The sequence below is a fragment of the Eriocheir sinensis genome, chromosome 12 (genome assembly GCF_024679095.1).
Source record: "Eriocheir sinensis breed Jianghai 21 chromosome 12, ASM2467909v1, whole genome shotgun sequence".
Taxonomy (NCBI): Eukaryota; Metazoa; Arthropoda; class Malacostraca; order Decapoda; family Varunidae; genus Eriocheir; species Eriocheir sinensis.
Genome location: NC_066520.1, coordinates 7838909 through 7856035, shown reverse-complemented (window position 1 = coordinate 7856035; position 17127 = coordinate 7838909). Strand labels below are relative to the sequence as shown.

Sequence of the window (17127 nt, the reverse complement as noted above, 5' to 3'; positions counted from 1 at the left end):
CATATTTTCAGACGCTTCCGGCTCTCATGCCACCAATTTCCAAAGGCTGAAAAGGAGATCAATCGGGTTCTAATGAGTGTTATTTGAGATTCCTGATACAGAAGGAGGGTCAAACTACATCCAGAGCCATAAAAATACCCTTGGAAATGCCCACAACTCCTACGAAAGCCTTGTCATACATGTGTACTTGGGCGCCGAAATGTTTAATCAGACCCTAATCAAACGAGGCGGGGAGCTGCCAAAAGTCGACATTGCTTCAACTTAACTCATTTTTCCATGGGCTACTACCACTCAATACACTAGCATTACCCATAAATATAAACGGCATTTGAGAGAGCTTCATTGGCATGTGCTCAATGTTCTGTGTATCATCGCAGAACGTACGTGATTAATGGTGTCATCACTCAAGCTATTCAATTTATACCGCTCCCGCATATCACTCGTTACTAAGAAAGCTTTAAGTGCATGCTTTTCGCGGTCTGTGGTGTATTCTAACTAAATTAATAAAGACATAGGGTTGCCATGACATTAATAAGAGTATAAGACGCAGGTACAGGTAGCGGCTGGAGGGAGGCTGCGGCTGGCGCGTCTGGGCATGAGCAGAACACCTCCTCATCTCTCCTTCCTCTCCAGGTAATGGCGGATTTCCCCCCGTTAAATTAGGTCAGGACACATGCCATGGATATCCGTTAGTGCCTAGCAAGCGTTTAGGACAGTTGTCACCTCTCCCGTCAAGGCTTACCGGGGGGGTGAGGTCAGGCCTGCCCCAGGTGTCACGGTAGTAATTAAGGGGAGCCACCAGGAGCCTCAGTCTGCTCGTCTTTCTTGCCACCTTATTATTCTAGCAGGAAATTAATGTTACTTTGAAGGTGTAGTTCTGTGTTTTGAATAAGTATTAATCGTTAAATGCTTATATGTTAGAGCAATTGCTATACCCTCTAGTAAACCTCAGGGCAGAGTTACTCCAATGATAATACAATATATATTTCTTCCTTAGATTTTAAAGTACTATTAAGCAGTGGTATTCATTATCATCACAAATTATTACATGAGTTTGGGGGCCCACCTTTTAACTGGGTGTTATTCTGTAGTAGAGGTGATCAAGTACTCACTTGATTGGTCTTTCCTTAACAGTATATGTAATCAGAATCAAATAACCAAGAGTGGGTAAAACTCCAAAATAACACCCAGTTAAAAATAGTAGACCCCCCAAAATTCTTGTAATAATTTGTGATGATCATGAATACCAGTGATTAGTAGTACTTTAAAATCTAAGGAAGAAATATATAGTGTATCAACCACTGGAATAAAACTGTTCATCATCATCATCATTTCATCGACGCCTGCTCCTAGGAGCTCCCACCAGGGGATGCCCACGGCAGAAGAGCTTCCATCTTTCTCTATCCAGACACTGCCTTCTTGCCTGCTCAAAGTTTCTCAAAGATCTTTCCCCCATCTCCCTAACATACTCCTGCACCCTATCCCTCCATTTCACTGGAGGTCGTCCTCTAGCATTCCCTCCCTCTATCTCACTCACATACACCCTTCTGGTCATCTTACTCTCCTCCATTTGCTCCATGTGGCCAAACCACTTTAAAGTCTGTCGCTTCACTTCTTCCACCACTCCACACTTCTTCCTTTCACCCCTGTGACACATTCCAAAATGCTCGTACACACTTTCATTACTCATTCCATACATTCTACTCACACCACAAGCACTCCTCAAATAACTCATTTCCACTGCCTGCACTCTAGACCTCTGACTTTCATTCCAGGCCCACATTTCACTTGCATATGTGAGGGTTGGTACTATTATTGTATTTCTCAAATCCCTCTAACTCCATGCTCACACTTCTGCCATTCACGATTCATCCCAAAGACCCTACCACCCTTCTTCCTTGCAATGCCCTTTCTCTTATCTCTCCCTCCGTACCACCATGCTTACACATAACTGATCCAAGGTACTTAAACTCATTGACCTCCTCCATTTCTTCACCATTCAAAATTATTTTGCATTCTTTTACACATTTAATTCCCACTCTATATGGGCATACAAAAATCTACAACCTCACTTCTACTTCGCTCACAAACCATCACTTTACTTTTGTTGACATATACTTTCAGCTTTCTCCTGTTACAGACACTATCAAAAACACTGACCAAATTTTGTAGGTCACTTTCATTTTCTGCAATGAGCACCGTGTCATCAGCAAACAGTATCGAATTCAGTACCCACTTCCTTCCCTCATTGAACAGTCTTACTCCAACTTTTCCAACTTTGCCCTTAATTTCTCTAATAACACCATCCATATAAATATTGAATAACCATGGTGACATGACGCACCCTTTTCTTAAGCCCACTTTTATCTCAAAATGTTCACTTATTTCTCCAGTAATTTTGACACATGCAGATGCATCCTCATAGAAAGACTTTATTGCACTAAGCAGTTTTCCTCCCACACCATAAATCTTTGAAACATCCCACAATGCAATCCAATCGACTCTGTCATAAGCTTTTTCCAAATCCATGAAGGCAGCGTATAGTTTCTTTCCTTTTGCTATTATTTTTTCTAGTACCATCCTGAAGGCAAATATCTGATCCACACATCCCATTCCCTTCCTGAAGCCTCCTTGTTATTCACTTATTTTCTCTTCTGTAAGTCTATGCACCCTCTCTATTATGACTTTTCCATATACCTTTCCGGGTATACTCAGGAGACTTATACCTCTATAGCTCCCACATTCCCCTCTCCTGCCCTTCCCCTTGTAAACTGGGACAATGATGGCTTTCGTCCATTCTGCCCCCCCCCCCCTTCCCATGCTACTTCACATATCTTGACCATCCATTTAACAACTACATCTCCTCCACACTTCAACATTTCTGCTGTGACTCCATCAATTCCTGCTGCCTTTCCATTTTTTTAATCTTTTTATTGCCTGATTTACTTCTTCATATGTTATACTTCTTTCTTTATATACTCCTCCTCTACCTCTACTCAAAACTGCTGCTGTTACAGCTGCTGGACGTCCATCCTCAAAATTCATCAAGTTTTTGAAATATTCTCTCCATCTCTCTTTCACAGCTTCCCCGTCTTTCAACATCTTTCCATTCTCATCCATAACTTCATTTATTTTACTTGAGGAGATATTTTCTGCATTTCTTTCATTTTTTACTTCTTTCCAATATGATTTCCTGTTCCTGTTATATTTTTCACTTAGTCTTTTTCCAAAATCTTCATCAACTCTCTTCTTACTTTCTTTTATTGCTTGTTTTAATTTCATTTTGCATTCTCTATATTTCTTTTTCCTTTCCCTTTTTACTTGTTCAGCCACATTTCTTTCTTGAGTTTTCTTAAAAAGTTCCCTTTTCTCTTTTACTATCCTCCTTATCTCTTCTGTCCACCATGAATTTCCTTTTCTTTTTCCATCTCTCACCACTTTCATCCCTTACACTTTTTTTGTTGTAGTTACCATTATTTCTTTAAATGTTCCAAAAACTTTTTCAATATTTGTATTATCTTTTGACACTTTCCCATTTTTCACTTAAGGCCTCTGCCATTTCATGGTTATACTTATCTTTTATTATTTAAAACTGTTAAGGTGATCCACTGATAATGCAGCATTCACTTCCATGGTACAGCTACAAATCCATGGGCAGTCGGCACACATTCCCCCAAGGTGTTCATCCCTTTTGGGCTGGTTGACAAATGTGTACCAGGGAAAACCTGAGGAAGTTAAGCCATAGTAACCTGAATATCTCATTTGCCCTTTCTTCCAGGGTAATTGGTTCTCATTCACCACAGACTAAAGGAACAATGAGTTAGAGATACGCACTGGGGCAACATGCAGCTACAGCACATGCCCCCAACTTTGCCTTTCACTATTTGTAAGTTTGTAACCCAGTGGCTGGGAGCTGCCTGCTCAGAGGGTCCATTATACACAGCTCCTCAAAAACCACAGTCCACCAAGCCCTTTGCCCATCCATGTCGGACATAATGCAACTATCTTCTATTTGTGTAGCTCTCAGCTGAGAGGGAGGATCAAAGCAGAGTTACTTCAGGACTCAGGTAGTTGGTTGATGGTTATTTGTATTGAAATGACCATCAACATCCTCAGCAAGACTCTTGAGGTACTACCTCTCCTTGTTTCTCTTTAGGAAAGCTCTAGTCCTGTGACAGAGCTCTATATTAGTTTCACCAAGTCTGACCATGCTACTACTCTTTTCAGTATTTTCCAATGTCTTCCCAAGGATAAAACCACTCCTTGCACTTCTTTGTAACTTGAAGAGTTTCACATTCGTAGGTATCCCAAATTTTCTACAGGGTCCTCAAGAATGCTCAGCACAGTGAATCAATTTAAAACTCGCTGCAAGCCTCTTCAGTCCTCACCTTACTAAATCCTACAAAATTCCCTTAGATATTTGACAGCTTCTCTGTGAGTACTAAAGACTAGCTTCCATTCTGAAGGTAAGAGTATGGTGAAGTTTTAAATTGCACCTACAGTCATGATTAGGCGATGTTTTGCGTATATCAGTACCATAATCATATTATTTCACGATCGGACCAAAAAATACATTTTTTAAAGATTTATTTTTTGCTTTTTGAAAAAAACTTTGACTTCCAATTCCTCTGTCATTTGTTCACCAATCTCTTTCTTACTCGCATATAATATACTTTCCTATTATCCTAACAAATGTATGTGATTACTTTTTGATATCTGGTTTCATTTACTTGATTTTTCTTTTCTTTTTTAATACGGTAGTTATAAATGTGATATAAGATAATATGGAAAAAACATGACCTTTAAATTTTTTTTGGCTTACAGACCAAAAAAATCATAAACTTAAACCAAAATTAATTTCTCCGTTTAAGTCAATGTGAATCCCATTTATGTGTCCCATATCCCAAAAATATTAACAAAAATCATTTTACGTGCTATTTTATACAGAACAAAGTTAATTTTACTAGCAAATAGCAGTGATAAATAATATAAATAATATATTATAATAATATGAAAATAAATAATATAAATAATGTAGTATAATATATAAATATAGTGCTGAAAACACAAAGATCGCACACTAGAGCACAAATATCAGCAGACACGAGCGCGCTTTTTAACCGTAAGAGTTGCTGGAAGGCTGAATCAGACATTCAGTACCACTACCACCATCCCCGCTGTTTCTAGAACGACACTATGTACGAGTTGTATTTATATGTACAGAGTGTCGTTCTAGAAACAGCGAGGATAGTGGTACTGTATGTCTGATTCAGCCTTCCAGCAACTCTTAATGTGTTAAAAAGCTTTGTGAGACTGTACAGGGTTTTGCTTACTGGTCTGAACATGCGCAGTTCACGAGAGACCAGTGTTTGTAAACAAAAGCGCCAGCTTTTGACGATGGGACACCAAATAACACAATACCGGGTGCCTTCAATACCATGGCATGCTCACAAACGAATATGGAATATCAAATTTGAGGCAGTGAATGATCATTTTGGGGGCAAAGTTAAATGATTTTTTCTTTGATATATTGACTTTTGAGTCTAACATAAAACCTAACTTAGTGTTTTAATGTTGATGACTTAAGTATGAAATCTCTTCACCGAAGATATTTCATACCCTGAAGTTTTTTCATACAACACCGGGCGCCCGGACCACGCATGCGCAGTAGGGAGGAGACGGGTTTTTTTTTCTGAGGCAGAAAAAAGCAGCGATTATCGCTAGTTTGGTTACAAAGGTAACGAAGATACCGATATATATTTAGAAAAGTAGCGGATGGCCGATAACCCGATTTTGTTATCAGCGATAAAGTATCGCGATAACTTATCGCGATAACGCCCAGCTATGGGTGTGACGCACACCCAGAAAAGTTGGAGTTGCCGGTTGCGCCTAACACCAACGTGGTTGGAGGAAAAAGGCCCAGTGTGACACCAACTTGAGACCCCATTCCCATTGTTTTCCACTTTGAGTGTTCTCATCTTACAGCAAACAAAGGAAACCCACACTCATGTCTTCGGCTTGTACAAACAGGATGCTCATTGATGTTAACCAAGGCATTTTTCAAGATTTCTTTAGCTCTTAAATCAAAATGCTCATAAATTAAGACACTCAACCCTTTCATGCACCACAACGCGATTTGGGTCAAAACAGAATTGTCTACATGAGCTTTTTACTCGAATCGCATAAATTTTTTTTTTAAATTCGCCAAAAATAAAGTTCCTTTCTGAATCACATAAAACATTTTTGTGTAAAAGATCCAAGCTTCCAAGTAGACCTATAAAATAAAATAAATGTCTACTCTCTTGTAAATATCTTGGTTGTTTCAGTACTTCACCTACTAAGGCTGAAGACTTAGGATTAATTTTGGGTAGTAAGAATTATCAGGGTAAAATATGCTACACATTCCCAGGTGAGGATTGATTAAAAATTATGGAACACCTTCCCAGGTGAGGATTGATTAAAAAATATGCTACACCTTCCCAGGTGAGGATTGATTAAAAAATATGCTACACCTTCCTGCAAGGTGAGGATGATTAGTAAAAAATGCTACACCTTCCTACAAGGTGAGGAAAGGGTGAGGGCAAGTCTATTTGGATGAGATGTGCAATGATCTCAACCCCCATTAGTTGCATTCCACTCTTTTTCTCTTACTAAATTAGTCCACATTTCTTATCTCTAAATAAATAAATAATTAATTAATTAAATAAATGATTACTCGAAGCGGTTAATTGCGATTTGGGGAATCGCCATCTCCTCTGGGGAATGTGTTAGGAATTAGGCCAGTTAACCGGGGGATTAAACGAATTAACTATTTCTCTTATGAAATTAGTCTCGGGCTGAGGGTTCAAGCCAACTATGAGTATCGTCTGAGCTCAAATAAGCCTTGGATGGTACTTAAATACTTCGGTCATCGGCTCCCAGACCGTGGCAGAATCAGATTAATCACTGCCTAAATAACTAACTATATTAACTATGAAAGGAATAACAATATTGAAGTGTTTCCTTTCATGAAATACAGGTAACTCTTGATTTACGCTTGTTTGGTTTACGCGTTTTCGAAATAACGCAGGGTCTAAAATCCATATAAATGTTTAATTTACACGTTTTTTCACCTATACGCGATATTTTATGGAGTGGCCACCAGATGTCTCACGCAATTGAACTCACACGGCGCCGCGGCCACACAGCTGAGCTCAGTTTTTCCCGCACGCCACTTGAACAACAATACAGTACCCACGCTGCCACACTACTCAACAATAGGGGTGGGCAGGTACCGGTACCATTACCGGTACAAACGGTACCAGCTATACGGTACAGAACCGGTACCAGACTGCTCGGTACCGGTACCAATGCTAGCCAGTCGCTCATGGTGTCCCTCATTTCTTCCTCACACGAGTGAGGCTGAGACTGAGTGCCTGAGTGGATATCTCAGTGATATGGATATTCTCTCTCTCTCTCTCTCTCTCTCTCTCTCTCTCTCTCTCTCTCTCTCTCTCTCTCTCTCTCTCCACTAAATGAAGTGAATATTTATTTTTCGATAGAAACCTACCTCTTGTTTGATTTACATTGTTTTTGATTTACGCAACCTCTTCAAGGACACAATACTCGTGTAAATCAAGAGTTACCTGTAATAAATAATTGCCCTTGCTGAATTATAATTAAAGAGCAAGGATAATTTAACCGATGGAAACAGAGAAGAGCGAAAGCCACGCCATCTGTCGGGAGAAATTCAAAATATCGCATCAGACCCACATGGTTGGTTTTTGTTCACTCCTTCATCAACTGGCAAGCAGTAAACACATCAGCACTCGCGGCTCCACATTAACTTGCAGCAGTGCTGTTTTATTCTTTGAGCGCAACTGTTGTCCCTTTAAATTGTTTTTTCTCAGAGTCGGTAAACTTTGTTATTTATTTGCATTTCTTGATTTTTTTTTCAGAAGGCAGAATAATCTTTTCCAAAACCAATGATATATAATAATGCCAGGAAAAAATAATACTCGTGGGTGAAATCGATAACATATAAAAAATTTTACCACATGGTCAGGCCATTCTGCAAGGCCCCCAAGGGAGCCCTAGACGGATGTCGCAGTGGAAAGAGAAACTTATTAAACTTTTGGTGTGTGAAAAGGTTAAACCGAGGTACAGTACTGTCTCCAGGATTGTGAGTTTCAAGTTTGCGATTCACCGAGTTTGCGATAAGGACCCCATAAAATAGATTTTTATTGAAAACTGAAATTGCGATATGACCCGAGAGGAAAAGGAAAAGGCTGCTAAAACTGTTTTTTTTCACACCTTGTTGTGGTCCTTGACTCCCATTCTCGCTCTTACCCACCCCCTGGGGCTTTCCATTGGCCACAGGAAGCATGGTGAGTGGGATCTGGTCAGCCAGGCACATGTGTGGGAGCAGCCATGACCGCGCGCTGGGCTCGAGCAGCTGACAGGCGGCTGATGATGGCGATGGTGATGATGAGTGTCGGCGGCATGGCTCCGGCATCGGCATCACCCAAACGGCATTTTCACTGGGGCCCACATGTGTGTGGCTGTGCCCATTGTGGGCCCAGGATCCTCAATTTGCCAATTCTCACTTTCCACATGTTGCAATGGACCCCTTTCTTTTCTTACATCTCTTTTTCAAAAAGAAGAGATGAAAGAAAAGAAAGGGGTCCCGTGCAACATGTGGAAAACAAGAAACGGCAAATTGAGAAGCCCAAACCCACAACCGACACAGCCACATACACACGGGCCTCGACAAAAACACCGTTCAGGTGGCGCCGATGCAAAGGCCATGCCGCCGACACTCATCTCCACCATCACCATCATCAGCCGCCCGTCAGCTGTTCGGGCCCAGCGCGCGGCTGGGGGCATCTGCACACATGCGCTAGGCCACCCGGATGGGTGGCCAAACTCAAGATGTCGACGGTTTTCAATTTTCCCCATAAGAATAATGGTTCAAAGTTTATGATTTCAATGTTTGCGACCTGCAACGTCGACCTATTTATCGCGAACTTGGAGACAGAACTGTATTACTGTTTATACACACAAATATACAAAGCATATAAATAAAAAGTTCATGGAATCTAATCATATCTTTCATTACTCCACTTTCTAGGATGAGGAACAGTGGTAGAAGAGGGATTGCAGAGGCAATGTGACACCAGCAGGCTTTCACTAAGGTCCTCATCTACACCTCCACCACCGCCATGGGAACCCGTGCAGCAGCTTGTGAGAACCTTTTTCCTATGATATTTTTTCCCTAGTTTTTTTCTCTCTCTCTCTCTCTCTCTCTCTCTCTCTCTCTCTCTCTCTCTCTCTCTCTCTCTCTCTCTCTCTCTCTCTCTCTCTCTCTCTCTCTCTCTCTCTCTCTCTCTCTCTCTCTCTCTCTCTCTCTCTCTCTCTCTCTCTCTCTCTCTCTCTCTAAACCTCACTCATGCTCAGACATTCCTGTATTGTAACACATGGTTAAATGGAGTATTTTGGGAATTGGATATCAAATGAAAAGTGGAAAGGATAAAGCTTTGATTTTATAGCTAGCAGCATTATATATGTGTAGTACCTCTTTCTCGGGTAATAAATATCTAACATTCAGAAATACTATAGCTGAACATTTAATAAAACTTGATACAAAAAGGGAAACATCGGCTGCTGTCTATTATTACTCAACACCACATTTTCTCCTGTCAGTCACAGCCAAGATCCGTAACTTGACGGATTATCACTTACGGCTTCTGCATGGGGTGGTGCCACCTCCCTCTGGCACTGACATTGCCAACACCCTCAAGTACTTCTCCCAGACACTTCTTGGTAAGTACTCTGTGTCTGTATATAGGGCATGTTTGCCAATTCATACTTACCAGGCTCTCACTCCTATCTGATACCTCCCAGCATTGTAAGGTGAGAAGCATCTGTTTTTACATTTTATACCTCAGAGAAATTTTGCAGGGTTGTTTTTTCTCCTAATGTGAGTACTTAATTAATGGTAGGGTGTGTCTGAATAGGCAAAGTAATCATACTTTACCTTGTTTTAGTGTACTTAGTCTTTCTACACTAGTGTCTCTAATCTAAAAATGGTTGTGCCTTGTTGTTGTTATTTATAATAACACGGGGTGATAGATTGTAAATCATCTGTGCTGGCATCTGACTTTGGAATGGCTTTTGAAATTAGCCATTTATAATGTCTATAGTTTATGATTATTCATTAACAGTGCTATTCATGTTTTAGAATCACCTGAAGAAGTGTTTACAGTTATGTACTCTGTATTGTGTCAAATATTTCTTAATTGTTCCTTATAAAGTTGTTTTTACTCTATTGTTTACTTGCTTGTTTATTTCCCTGTAAACTTATTCGTTTTACAAGCCAGAAAACTTACTAAAAAAAGCAAAGAACAGCTAAAGATTACTGCTTCTCCATCAGGATTGCTGCGGGACATTCAGGCACGACCGCTGGACTTGCTCCACCACCGGACACAAGACAATGAGAGGCTGGCACTCTTTCCAAACCTGGACTACTTGGGTCTCCACCAGGCACTTGTGGCTCTTGTTGATGTGATGCCACTCATACAGTCTGGCACTCAAGGTAGGAGCTCCAGAGGCTGCAATGTTTGCCAAAATTCATGACAGTACATTAAAGACAATTCTGTGATATGAGCATGGTTCAAATCCTTTAAACTACAACTAGGCCAATGCAGCTAGGTAAATATTCATGTATATATATATATATATATATATATATATATATATATATATATATATATATATATATATATATATATATATATATATATATATATATATATATATATATATATATATATATATATATATATATATATATATATATATATATATATATATATATATATATATATATATATATATATATATATATATATATATATATATATATATATATATATACAGTAAACCCTCGATATAACAGACTAACTGGGGAGAACTTAGTCCGTTAATGCCAAAAGTCTGTTATAAGCAGCACAAACTTAAAAATACGTACAATAATACCGACTAACCTAATAAACGTAGGTATATGTATCTTTTTATTGTATATGTTGTCTGCATGTTGTTTGTATGGCTGCTCAGCACACTGCAAAGCACTGAGGCTGCCAGGTTGGCAGTGGGGCATTACGGGGGGGGGTTGTATTTTATGGGTATGGAAAAAAATTTACAAGTTTGCGTATCTCGCACTGGCAGACAAGTTTTCTTTTTATTTATTTATTTATTTTTTTCGGTGTGTTATGAAATGATATGCTAGCTGTTTCTGCTTTAAATCATTAAATCACTATATGATTTACTTTTCAATGCCTATTGTGGACACGCCGCCGCCCGTCGCTGCTGCTGCAAAATAGCTCGCAGAGAGAAGTTCTACTACCTTACTGTTTCTGTATTTTACTAACCACTCACAAAGATCACAAGTGGACAAACTAGAACAAAACCAGGTAATTTAATGTTTTTTCCTGTTGTGTATTCCCCAATGCACATGCGTGGTGGACAGCAGAGCGACTTATTTCTGCGAGGAAATATTTCTCACAACACTAGCCGGTGTAATGGGCCACCCTGCCACCAACCTGCCCCATCTTGCGCTTCATATTTCTGCCGCCCGACACCGCGTGCTGAATAAATTTAACTAACTAAACCTAACCTACGTAACGGCTGATACCCTAAGCTCTGTCAGTACCAACACTCACAAACACTTGGCCATTTTTCATAACATTTACCTTCCCTGGATTGATGCATGAGACTTTCTTGTGGTGTAAATACGTTCTTCATTTGAATGGAAACTACAAGGATCAGGGAAAATATTTTCATCAGGTGGGCTGAACAGAACAGAACGGGAGTGAGGGTGGAATAAGAAATGCGGGTAAGTACCGCCCTCAGTCCGACATGTGAAAGAAGGATTTTACCATGCTTACGGTAAGGCGAGTAAAGGGCCCCGCAGGGGTTCGGGAGTCCCGTGGGCCAGCCCGATCTGGAGGTGCGGGTTGGCTGTAAATCGTAGTTACTTCTTGTGGCTGGCCTCCCCGTGGTCTCACTGGATGCACTGTGCAGAGGGTACCCGCCCCCCTGGCTCACAAGGGCGACATAGTGTAACTAAACAGCAACAGATCACCACGCAAGCAGATGCGCCAGGTTGTCATTGACTCCTTGGTAATCCTCCCCACACACACTCAGAGTGGGGCGGCCTGGCATACTTGCCCGGTGTCTGTGGGCCTTCAGGCTCATTGCCGGGCTTAAAAGGGTAGCGCCCTGGGGTGCCTGCCTGGGCATCCGGTTAGAAGCCTGCTTAGAGCACTTGATGCTCATTGCCGGCCCGGACCGCTTCAGGTATCGCTCTGGTATGCCTTCTGATTGACCCGGGTGGTAAAGCCTGCGGTGCTCGTAGCCAAGAGGCTGCTAACGCAGCTATACAATGATAAAGCCATGGGCGCGCACCTAAGAAGAGCACAGAACGATCAGCCTTCCAGTTTTACAAAACTGGACCCGTAAAAAGTTTCTTGTGGCAGTGCTGTGTCTACTAGAATGCCTACATAGTAAAGACGATGGTGCAGACTTGGGCGGTTAAGGAGCGCGCCTATGGGGTATTTTTTGACGAATATATTTAAAATCGGACGAGTACATGTTTTTCGCTCTGCGTGGCCGGGAAACCCTAAATTACCATGTGGTGAGGTTTGTTTTCGTAAAATTAAAACCCCTCCTCCTTGTGGGGGCTTTAGAGTAATAGTCGGACATGCGCGTCATAAGACGCTCTTGTCAACATATGCGGTATCATTCGTATATACGTAAAAATTGCATTAGAATATTTTATTTCTTCGTAAATTTTGTCATCTGTCATCCTCTCTTCTTCGCACGGAGAGGCAGGGGAGGAAGAGAGGTGCCACCGCGCCAGTGCCAAGCGAGAGACAGACAGGAAAAGTATGTCGTACTTTTCTCGCCTCTCCAGCCAAAAAAACGTCCCGACAAATGATGTACAAGCGCAAGGCAACCAGAAAAAGTCACCAACATCAAGAGGGCTTATGGAGCGGCCAAACCTCAGAAAACAAGCAAGAGAGTAGTGTAGAAGCAAGGCACTCCCGCGGCACTTACGCTACCTGGCCACAATGAGGAAGGTGGCGCCTTCTGACACCCTCACCTGCGAGTGAGTAATACTTTCTTAGAAAGGGGGACCAGATGCCTTATCATTCTGAGGTAAGTCAACAAGGTATATACAGTCATATGTGAGAATTTCATACCAATCAGATAAATACAAATGGCAAGACAGGGAGAAATGTAAAAAAAAATCTTTAGGAGCCGATATCTCGAAAAGTATCTTTTTAACCTTCAAATAATTTCACAAAATCGGTAAAACGTCTGAATGACTTTTGTTAGGTATCATTTTAAACTACAACTAAAGGGCGATTTTTTGTTGGAAATGGATTTTCAAAAATGTCAAAAGAAAACGGGACACAGAGTGGAGAAAATAATAAGTGACAAAAAATTGTAATTTTTTTTCTTCGAAGACAAAACAAAAAATCAAAAATTCACTTCCAACAAAATGTAGATAGGTAAACAAAGTTTCTATGGTATTTTTGTAGATAGGTAAACAAAGTTTCTATGGTATTTTTGTAGATAGGTAAACAAAGTTTCTATGGTATTTTTGTAGATAGGTAAAGAAAGTTTCTATGGTATTTTTTTCAAAGCGATTAACTGAAAAATAAAGCCTGTGAAACAAAAAAATGAAAAACACGCTTTGTTTGAGTCTCTCCTAAACCTCACCCGATTTTGATGAAATTCGCAGAATATCATTTCTTTACATCAACAAACAACATACTACAATTTCAAAGCTATTGGACGTACCATATGTGCAGGAGGAGACCCATAGGTGCGCCCCTTAAGCTGCCACAAATACCCGGGCTTTTCTGGGTTGGGTCCAGGCCCCACTGCTGTGATCGGCCAAGCAGAAGAACATTAGCTGTTGCCTGTGAACACGGGGCTAGGCACCCCAAGAATGGGTTAGCGGCTGAGGCTGTCACGCCTAATTGCTGAATCCCAAGTAACAGACCCCCCAAGGTGCAGCAGGACTGCGATAAGCCAGGGTGAGATTGCCGCGAGTGCTAACCATGGCGATGCTACTCGAACCCTTTTCTCAGCGCCCGGAGCATGTTATTCATGCGCATTTCACTCCCTGGTGCAGACTGACTTGCTTCAAAGCCATGGGGCATACCACAGTATGAGTATGGACAGAAGCACCTATGCAGTACTCTGTCGTTGCTTGTATGGTAGGCCATGGTCGAAAGTTGGGTTTTCAGGTCTGTAGACTTAACGTACTCCATATCCGGGTTTTTCCCATATCCGGGTGCCCCCGTGGCTCTATTAACCCAGATACGAGAGGGTCTACTGTATATATATATATATATATATATATATATATATATATATATATATATATATATATATATATATATATAAGAACATAAGAACATAAGAATGTATGGTCTGCAAGAGGCCAGTTGGCCTATACAAGGAAGCTCCAATAATCCTAACTGCACACTACCTCACTGTCCTTGACTTTATCCAACCTCTTCTTGAATGTATCTATGGTATTGGCACCCACAACATGACTGCCAAATCTATTCCATTCATCCACCACTCTTTTGGTGAACCAATTCTTGCCCATGTCTTTGTTGAATCTGAATTTATCTAACTTAAATCTATTGCTGTCCTACTTGGTTCTTTTACAACCAAAACCCTATTGACATCCCCTTTATTGAAGCCCTTCATCCATTTATAGACTTCGATCAGGTCTCGCAACCTTTGCTTTTGTAGAGAGTGTAGATTTAAATGCTTCAGTCTGTCCTCATAAGGCAAGTTTCTCACCCCCTGAATCATCTTTGTCATCCTCCTCTGTACAGACTCTAACATCTTGTTATCCATTCTATAATTGGGTGACCAGAACTGAACCATATAATCGAGATGAGGTCTAACTAGTGCTAAGTAAAGTTTGAGGTTGACTTCAGTGCTCCTATTGCTTACGCTCCTTGAGATGAAACCCAGTACCCTGTTTGCACGATTTTTAGCCTGAATGCATTGAGCCTTAGGACGGAGGTCAGGGCTCACTACGACTCCTAAGTCTCTCTCACACCCAGACCTGCTCAAAGGAGTGTCATTTAAAGAGTAATTCTGTGAGGGGTTATTCCTACCTACACTCAGAATACTATACTTCCCGACATTGAATTCCATCTGCCACTTCCCTGCCCAATCATATAGTCTGTCAAGCTCATCCTGGAGAATGCTAGCATCCTGGTCTGGGCCCGAATTCACAAAGGCTTAGTTCGTAGTTTTGGGCCCTTAGTGCGTAGTTTTGAGAACACTGAGATTCACAAAGTTCGCGCGGTAATAACTAACAACTAATCGATGACGTCACGGGTTAGCGCGTGGATTTACGAAGCTTTACCGCGCTCTGTGTGACGCTAAATTTGTTGTTAAATAACTACTGCCTCGGGAGTGTAGTAAGCGCTAACGGTATTATCATACTTACATATAAATGCTTATAAATCACGTTTTTCAACTTGAAATATAACTTTGCGAGTAGAGGAAGCCCATTTCTTTATAAAATGACGAGATATACACCCTTTGAGAGGTATATGATAAGTGTGGGCAGTATGGCAACACCGACGCCCGGCCGGGGGATTGCCAGACCTCCCTTCTCCTTCATCTTCCTACTTCCTCATCCATTCATCCATCCATCTCTAGATTTGTCCCTCCGTGGAGGGACCATGGACCTTTGTCGGGTGACAGCTAGCCCATGAGTTGGGCTGCAGATATGGCAAGACAGTCTTAATTTTCCCTCGTCCCTTCCTTCTGTCCTTCATTCCTGTCTGCTTCGATATCTCCCATATTTCTATTTGCTTTCTTCCTGCCTCAATCTCCTCCGTATCTTCTTTTTCTTCATCTTAAGCATGTTCGTAGGTAACAAGACATCGAACGGCAAAGTTACCTTGACATAAATGTGCAGCAAACAATGAAATAATTTAATTTGTAGATTATGATTTAGTACAGTTTGCCTTAAAAGGAAGAAAAAATGGGAAAAGAGAGTCCTAAATTCTTACCATTCCGGCTTTCGCGCATTATCACCTGGAGTTTCGCGCTGCTTTGACACATACAGGTCACGTCTACTTACCATCGGCGTCACGCATGCTACCTTTAAAGGTAGTATCACACTGGACGTTTTCCTCCAAACATTGTGGCTATGGCAAGAGAGAGAGAGAGAGAGAGAGAGAGAGAGAGAGAAGAAAGAACGGGTCGTTTTGAAGCCACAGTTGAAGGCAGCTGCCTTACGTTTGGCTGCCAGTTCTGAAAACACGCTTCTGATTCACTAGGAGTCCGATGACGTCATCGCCGACGCTCACCCTATCAGCGGCTTCACTGCCTTAAGGCGGTGTCACAATGGCCGTTTTCGTCCAACCGTTGGGGCTACGGGCAACGCCCATACGGCCAACCGGGAGCGAGTTCACGGTTATCTGTAAGCTGGTGTCACACAGTGCTTTTTCTTCCCACCGCGTTGGCGCCAGCTAGGGCAACCGGCAACTCCAACTTTTCCTGGTGTGCGTCACACACGGCCAAGGTCAGTTGCCCGTATCCACATCCACAACGTAAACAAAGCACTTGCCCTGTATCAACATGGCGTCGTCTGCTAAAGTAAGGGCTGTCGCGGCTTGTGCTGCCATTACCCAAGTTATGGACTTGTTGCTGAAGTTAAATGGAAGGAAGAAACAGTTGTGGGTGTGGCGTGCCTGTGGTTCCTCCGTGCCAGTTATCATTGTCACCACTGTGCGTGCGCGGCCAACCCACCCACCTTGACTCAACCACATAAACACATGGATCGCATAACAACACACACACACACCAGACTCATTAGGAACCATTGCAGATGTTTCTGACAAACAGAAACAACTTCACCATTTCTTGAGTGTGTTAGAACGTATTTGGTGAGTGGCTCACATGAACCAAACCTAGCTCTTGGCAAGAAGAGAGCAGTCGTCTTTAACACTGCTCTCTTCTTGCCATTGGGTATGTTTGGTTTCTAGGAAATGGTTTGTGAGAAACATCTACTATGGTTCATGATGAGTCTGATGTGTG

General features: G+C 41.5%; 1 protein-coding gene across 10 annotated transcripts in view; it reads left to right on the top strand.

Annotated features, from left to right (window-relative positions):
- The first annotated feature begins 234 nt into the window (after window positions 1-234).
- The window catches only part of LOC126997354 (protein unc-79 homolog), a 236389-nt gene continuing 219496 nt past the window's right edge, over window positions 235-17127 (top strand). For 4 of the 10 annotated variants that reach the window (XM_050858414.1, XM_050858416.1, XM_050858415.1 and 1 more), the window contains exons 1-4: window positions 236-633; window positions 9110-9222; window positions 9682-9801; window positions 10412-10573. In XM_050858414.1, the coding sequence (XP_050714371.1) occupies window positions 9201-9222; window positions 9682-9801; window positions 10412-10573 (304 nt within the window). In that variant the 5' untranslated portion in view covers window positions 236-633; window positions 9110-9200. Of the gene's footprint in view, window positions 634-9109; window positions 9223-9681; window positions 9802-10411; window positions 10574-17127 lie in introns of all 10 variants that reach the window. The other 6 variants (XM_050858417.1, XM_050858421.1, XM_050858419.1 and 3 more) reach the window with 4 other exon arrangements.